The 7,662-nt window shown below is 51.7% G+C and overlaps 1 protein-coding gene across 1 annotated transcript in view; it reads right to left on the minus strand.

Moving 5' to 3' along the window:
* Positions 1-1,570: 1,570 nt before the first annotated feature.
* The window catches only part of ARPC1A (actin related protein 2/3 complex subunit 1A), a 27,030-nt gene continuing 20,938 nt past the window's right edge, over positions 1,571-7,662 (minus strand). The window contains exons 7-10 of the mRNA XM_029221096.1: positions 6,859-6,934; positions 6,469-6,662; positions 3,537-3,627; positions 1,571-1,953 (exon numbers count right to left, since the gene is read on the minus strand). Coding sequence (XP_029076929.1) covers positions 1,915-1,953; positions 3,537-3,627; positions 6,469-6,662; positions 6,859-6,934 — 400 coding nt within the window. The 3' untranslated portion in view covers positions 1,571-1,914. The remainder of the gene's footprint in view (positions 1,954-3,536; positions 3,628-6,468; positions 6,663-6,858; positions 6,935-7,662) is intronic.

The raw sequence follows: 7,662 nt of genomic DNA on the forward strand, positions 1-7,662 counted from the left end.
CAGCTGTACTATCCCGCGTGGGGTAGCTTAATGGCCTCACCGACATCGCAGGCACCTGAGGGAACCCTAGGCCTTCGCATCACTGCCTCACTGGGCACACATGAGAACTAAGCCACTTGCGTGACTGTTGGGTCAAACTGAAGGGGCCATGCCTAAGCAATTAATCTGGGTTCTGAGGCCAACCCCAGTTTTCTCAGCATATTCTAGAAAAAACTTTTTTTGGTTAGCAGAATCCTTCTTACACCACTTCCCACCCTACCCCACTCTGCTATTAAGGGTCTCCGGGGGCCTAGTATAGGGCCAATGCCAAGCCTGAAGGCAAACCTCGGCTTTACTGAATAACAGGAACTGCTAACCCTTTACTACTCCCATTTTACAGGTGAAGACAGTGAGGCTCAGAGATGTTAACTATGTTGCTCAAGGCTACGCAGCTTGGCAGAACTATGACCTGACACCAAAGCCTCCAATCAAAGGGCTTTGGCCACTGTCCCTCCAAATCGGTAGCGATTGTGGACCGAGGACTGCTCGGAGTCTCACAAGCAGGGCGAGATGAGAAGGGACCTTCCACCATCTCAGACCCCAGCACTGCGGGTTTCTGGCTGCCACCACAGGGATGGGCCTTCTTCCATGGACGTGAGATGGCCCAAGTTAAAAAAAGAAAAAAGATGACTCTAGGCTTAAGTTCTTGGAGGCCAAGTTAGTAAATTTGTTTCTTTCACAGAATACATTGTTTCTCTAAAAACCTCTGGAATTGCTCCCAAACCATGTGATTTAATGAAACTAAAAAGAAATTGGTAGCTAATTCCTGTTTCTTGGCCTGCTTTTGTCTATCCTTGTTCTGTCACGACAGCCTTGCCGATGTACTGGTACAAACACGTGTACACAAAGGAGCTCCTGCCATTGGTGGGGGGTGGGCAGGGAGGATGCCACAGCAAACGGAAAGAGGCAGGTGTCCAGGTGCTGGGATTCTCTCCTGGAGGGAAGTAATGCTTCCCATAGGTTAGCAAAAGGGCAAATTTACTCTTTTAAGAATATCACGATGTCCTTTGAGAAGTGCTATTACCAGCGTTGTCCTAACTACTAGAGTTGTGTTGGAATCACTGCTCCGCTTCTGGGCACACAGCCATGCTCTAGGCTACGCTGTATTCATTTATTTGCGCCTCTCAAGAGTCTCAGCCTTGAAATGTCAAACTTTGTGTCTAATTATGATGAAGATGACTTAGTTTGGGTACAATAATCTCTAAACCAAAATGACAACTTGTGCTTTTTCTCTCCCACTGCACACTCCCCTGCACACGCCTGCCACGGGCACTGGGCAGGGGCTCCCTGGCTGCTCATTGGAGGCGGGTTTCTCTGCTGCCTGTATGCAAGCAGGCCTCCTCTGCCGAAGTCCTGCACGGCTAAAACAGCATTCGAGAACCAGTTCTTTTGGGTAAAGGTTGTACAAGATGGCTCAATATAAGAAACTAAGAATCTAAGGTTCTACCCTAAAAACTAACTAGTATAACAAAGAATTTACCCATCTTTTCCTACTAAAAATGCAAACGGTATAAGGAGACAAAACCAAGAACACATTCAGTATTTTTATTTAATTTTGTAGCGAACAATTTACATACCTCCCCCACCCCTTCCTTTAAGTTAGTGTGACAATTTTCCATAATAAACTACTTAAAGAGAAGCTTTGGTCAAGAATGGAATGAAACAGCAAAACAAAAAACAAAACCCAAATCACTGCTGCTTTTAAAAAACCAACACTTTCACCAATTATCCTCAAACGAAACACACAACAAGGTTTGCGCCATATGTGTCTTCAGTGTTTCCTGGCGGCCGGCTCTCCTGCCCACCATGCGAATGGCGGAGCTGCCCGGCGCAGCCTGTCCGTCCTCATGCTGGATCTGGGCGGCTCACTCAGCTTCACATTATCCGAAGGCCCTGGATAGAAGACTCTAAGGTCTGGAGAGCGGCAGGAAGAACACCGATGGTCAGTGGGGACCGGCCATCCTGGCGTTCTCCCCAAGGCACTACCCCACACCTCCTCCTTCCTGGCTGTGACCCGCTCCCTCTGAGACGGGCTCCAGGACTATGGCCTGCAGAGACTCTCCCAGGCAGGACTCCCCCTGTTGGCCCTTCCAGGCCCTGCGCCACCTTGTCCCCTAGGCCCCGGCCCACAGGCTCTGGGCACACGCCTGCTCCCAGGGCACGTATGTGCTTATCATCTGTGTCACTGGCCCTCACTCCAGGTGCCCTGATGGCAGGCACTCCCGTGTTTCTGTGGCCCTCATGCAGTCAGCCTGGTGCACAACGCCTAGCGGTGCTCAAAGGCAGACGGACCAGAGAGGAAAATGCGCTGGAACTCCCCAGCTCACTTGCACAGGAGAGAAAGGACTTGGCCGCAGGGATCAAAGGATGAAGGGCGGAGCTACCTGCCCAGGTGGAGCTAATTGCACAGGTGCACGATGCCCCAAAGCAGGTGAAGGTAACAAGGGTGAGGAGACACTTGTAGAGGCAGCAACATCAATCATGGAACCGCACAGGCAGTGGCAGAATTCTGTAAACGTTTAACTTCTGGGGGTTAAGTCCGCAGAGCTGCACACCGGAACTGCTCTCTTAGCCCCGCCCCTCCTCCCCGCCTCCTTATCCCAACCCCGAAGCTGGAGGGTGCAGAGGCCTCCGGGGTTTGTCCCTCATGGTCACAACACCCCTCCACGCGGCCTCCTAAATCCCTCTAGTCCAGAACCTCCTGGCCACCCCCTGCCCCCCAGCATGGCTGGAGGCACATCCCTGCCACCCGTTCACTCCAGCAGCCTCTGTCCAGAGTCCAGGCCACCTGCACGTCACAGCAGGTGCCTTTCCACGTCGGTTCCAGAGCAGCCCCCAGCTGCCCACAGGCAGGGCCCGCTCTGCTCTGCTTCCGCAGGCCCCACAGCAGGGCCTGAGTGCAGCACGCGCCCCCTGAGCCGCTCGGCTGCTCTGCACGTGCTGCCCCTGCAGCTCAGACCGCTCGCCCAGAGAGGCAACTCAGGCAGTTCGTGCAGCCCCCCAACTCCTCAAGGTGTAAACAGAGGCGCTGGCTCCTCTCCCGGAGCTCCACCCGACCCCCACCCTCCTCTCTCTCCCACGACGAGCTCCCCGAGGGCTCCTTCACGTCCACGTCCTCAATGCCAGCACCTGGCCCGGCACCCGGCAGGCAGGGAGTGCTGATCCGATTAGTTGGTGTCAACCATAAACATATGTCTACAGAGTTCCGCTAGTCCGGGCCCAACCTGGGGCCCGCCACAAAAGCAGCCCCCAGCCCCCCTCAGTGACTCCGAGGACATCCAGAAGTGTGGACTCCACCCCAGTGAGCAAGTGCGGCTCTCTCCTGCTAACAACTCCCAGGGTTTTAAGAGAACCACAGCCAGTGCACTGCACTCCTGACGTGCACTGCGCTCCTGACGTGCACTGCAGTTGACGGCTGGGTCCAAGAAATGAGGACCAGTCTTCTCATGGGAAGACTTTTAACACAAACGAGATCTGTTCTGAAAGATAGACGATACCTTGAAATCCCAAATGGTCATGGCTCCATCGATGCCAGTAGTGCAAAATTTGCGACAATCTTGCTTGTCCACCTCATAAATAGACACTTGACTGAAAAAAGGCAAAGACAAGAGAGAGACTGTAAGGCACATGGTGAAAGTGAGCTCCAACCTTCCTAGAAGGGTAACAGCGTCTTCAGGAAATGAACTGTCTATCAATTCCTTTAAAGTGTCCATAGATATTAGTCTGTAGCCATCTGACTCAGAAAATATTAAAATGTATTTTATTACCAGATGTCCAGAAAAGAAAAAGACTGGAAAGAGAGAAAAGTTAAGAATGTGCATAATTAGAGGGACGTGGAGAAGCAGGACAATTCAGGCCACACAGCGTGTACCCTGCGGAGCCAGGAGAGGCCACGACCACAGCTGTGACTGAAATGGACACACTGCTTAAAAAAAATACTAGAGGCATCATGAAGCACGACTGAAATCCAACTGGCTCCAAACCAAAACTCCCAAATTACCCTCTAGGACAATGAGGGCATATGAGTCAAAAGCTCTCCTTACATTTGAAATTAATCATTATTAATATTAGCAACATTCAGACACACCACAAAATTCCAACCAAGCTCAGCAGAGGAGGCTGATGAAACAACTTGGCTTAGCCTGATTATCTGAAAACCTTTCAAGAAAACCAATTCCACAGCTCAGACAGTATTTGTCTTTCTCCCCGAAATGCCTAGAACATTCCCTCTGGGGAAGGGGATGGCACACACCACCTGTTTCTGCACAGCCTATGGGCTAGAGAATAGCCTTTACAATTTTAAGTGCTTAGAAAAAAATTAAAAGGCTATTATTTCATGATATGAAAATTATGTGAAATTCACATTTCAGTGTCTATAAAGTTTTATTTTTAAATAAAATTTTAAATTAATTATTTTTGGCTGCGTTGGGTCTTTGTTGCTGCTCGCGTGGGCTTTCTCTAGTTGCGGTGAGCAGGGGCTACTCTTCGTTGCAGCGCGTGGGTTTCTCACTGCGGTGGCTTCTCTTGTTGCAGAGCACGGGCTCTAGGCACGCAGGCTTCAGTAGTTGTGGCTGGTGAGCTCTAGAGCGCAGGCTCAGTAGTTGTGGCGCACGGGCTTAACTGCACTGCGGTATGTGGGATCTTCCTGGATCAGGGCTTGAATCCGTGTCCCTTGCATTGATTGGCAGGCGGATTCTTAACCACTGTGGTACCCAGGAAGTCCCTATAAAGTTTTACTGAAATACATCCATACATATTTATCTCTGTACTGTCCTTGGCAGCCTGCAGGCCACATGGCAGGGCTGTAGTAGTTGTCATGGAGACCATGGAGTCCTCGGAGCCTAAAATTTACTCTCTGGTTCCTTATACAAAAAGTGTGCTGACCCTGCTCTAGGGTAAAGAGGACTTAATATCTGGCAGCAGTCACGCCAACCTGCAAGGGGCTTTTTATTCCTAACCTCAAAGTCTCAAAAAGGCAATGAGAGCTGTCTCTTTACAGATACACAGTCTGCAGAGAAGCTTAAGAGAACCTCACAGAAAATAATTTTGAAAATCTTTCAAGACAGAGAAACTTGAAAAGTGTGGAGAAAAGTTCTGCTATGCCTTCAAACGACTACTTTTCAATAGAGCACAAATTATTTCCAGCCTATTTTAAGTCCAGTGGCCCTTTCCGCTGAACATAACAACCTGCAGTTAGAAATTCTCTTGAAGAGGGACTTCCCTGGTGGTCCAGTGGCTAAGACTCTGAGCTCCCAATGCAGGGGGCCCAGGTTTGACCCCTAGTCAGGGAACTAGATCCCACATACTGCAACTAAGAGTTCGCATGCCACAACTAAGACCCAGCGCAGCCAAGTAAATAATAAAAAAAAGAAAGTAATACGAATCTTATAAAAAAAAAAAAAAAGAAGAAATTCTCTCGAAGAGAAAGTCTAGAAGTTTCCATTATTCTTCCCATGATCATCACCCACATTAAAGTCTCTCAACACAAAAGGTCTAGTCAAAGAATACAGTGCAGGGCTTCCCTGGTGGTGCAGTGGGTAAGAATCTACCTGCCAATGCAGGGGGCATGGGTTCGAGCCCTGGTCCGGGAAGATCCCACATGCCGCGGAGCAACTAAGCCTGTGTGCCACAACTACTGAGCCTGCGCCTAGAGCCCATGCTCCACAAGAGAAGCCACCGCAATGAGAAGCCAGCACACCCTGATGAAGAGTAGCCCCTGCTTACCACATCTAGAGAGTGCCTGTGCACAGCAACGAAGACCCAACACAGTCAAAAATAAATTAAAAAAAAAAGAACACAGTGCATTTCTCCTCTAGATTAAAAAAAAACCCACCAAGCTTTCTAGACACGACACAATTCTACTCTTATTTAATCACAGACGCCTGATGAAAAATAAGGAGTTTTTTGGCTTTGTCATAATGATGCTGAAAAAGCTGTCTCTCTAGTTAAACTATCTTCTTACTTGTACACCTTACTTGAAATCCATGGCTGAAGTGACAGCTACCTTTCAAAAAGGATATGACTGTCAGGTGCTCACTGTTAGAGGAACACGACATTCAGGAAGGTCTCCTTTTGTCCTCAGTCAAGTTTCTGAGAAAGCAAGACCCAGAAGAGGCTGTATGACAGGCCGCGCCAGCTCACGGGCCCGCAGCAGGGCCTGCGTTCCGCACGCGGGACGCCCAGACCGTCTATGCCCTGAAGGACGTAATGACTACGTGGGGGCGGCTCGCTCTCTGTGACGAGTTGGAAGTAAGAGCCTGCAGCCGGGAAGTTACAGACCCCTCACCGCCCCCGTTCCTGAACGGATGTCTGGGCCCGCAGGACAGAGAACATCACAGGGACCCATCAGGAAACCAAGAGGGGAGAAGGGCAGCCCGGTCACCTAACACTTCTGCACAGCCGTCGGGCCAGGGGCCGGGCGGCACCTACGTGATGCTGTTCTGGTGCAGCGTCTCCAGGGCCGTGTTGCGGTCCTCGGTCGTGGCCCGCTTGTCCATGTTGCGGAAGCGCTCCATGGCCGACATGTTGCGTTGGATGCTCTGTTTCGGGATGTCTAGCTTCGAGACGAAGGTCAAGCAGCCGCGGTCGTCGCAGCTGAAGAGCATGGGGCAGCAGTCATGGCCCTGAAACGAGGGATCAGTCAGGCCCTGCGGGGTGTGCGCCCAGCGAGCGCCCCAGCAGAGCGGCCCCACCATGGGAGCCTCTAGAGCTGCTTCCCCTACAAGGCTGCTGCTCCGAGCTCGTGCGCACAGCCACAGGGCACGCCCTGCTCCCGTTCTGGAGAGTAAGCACAGGCCCCGGGGCAAGAGAGATGCTTACAGCGGCCACGACGCTGTTCTCCGAGACGAAGCGCACACTTAGGAGGGGCAGGAACTCTGTCTTCAGAGTTGAGACCCTGAACACAAGAACAGTGTTAACTTGAGATGGAGCGGACCACGCAGCCTCTTCAGACACAGACGACAAAGGACCTGTTCTCATGGGGGCTTGGCAGGATGAACAAACACTTACGTTAAGAGGAGTCCCATGACCCAAGCCTCCAGGAATCTCCAGCATGAGCCAGCCCTGAGGTGACCCGCAGACGCGCAGGCCTCTGCCCCCTCTGGCTGTGCCCACCCCTCCTGCACCCCTGCTCACCACCAACTGCCCTACACTGCGGTCCCAGGAGTGCTGGTTCTCTGCCGCCTCGGCCTTGGCTCCCCCTGCCCCGTTACCCACACGCCCTTTCTGCTCCTCCTGCTTTTCCAAAGTCCACCCCAGTCTCTGAAACTCGGCTTGAGTTTCATCACCCCCATGAAAGCCTTCCTGGACCACGTCAGCCTGCAGTGGCTGCTCTTCTCTCTGGCCTCCTAGAGTTGACTATCACCGGCACGCAGGACTGAAGGCCTTTCTCTGCTCCCTTCTCCTCACCTGTGCTCACACGGGCTCCTAGAGGGCTGGGACCACAGACATTTATGGGAGTCTATTCTGTGCCCCACCAGGCACTGGGGCAGGAGCTACGGCCACCGATGAACATGACACAGTATTGGCCAGCCAGGAGCTCACATGCGAATGGGCCGTGTGTGTGTGTGTGTGTGTGTGTGTGTGTGTGTGTGTGTGTGTGTGTGTGTGTGTGTGTGTGTGTGT

The sequence above is a fragment of the Monodon monoceros genome, unplaced genomic scaffold, assembly GCF_005190385.1.
Source record: "Monodon monoceros isolate NGI ecotype Baffin Bay Population unplaced genomic scaffold, NGI_Narwhal_1 Super_Scaffold_13, whole genome shotgun sequence".
Lineage (NCBI taxonomy): Eukaryota > Metazoa > Chordata > Mammalia > Artiodactyla > Monodontidae > Monodon > Monodon monoceros.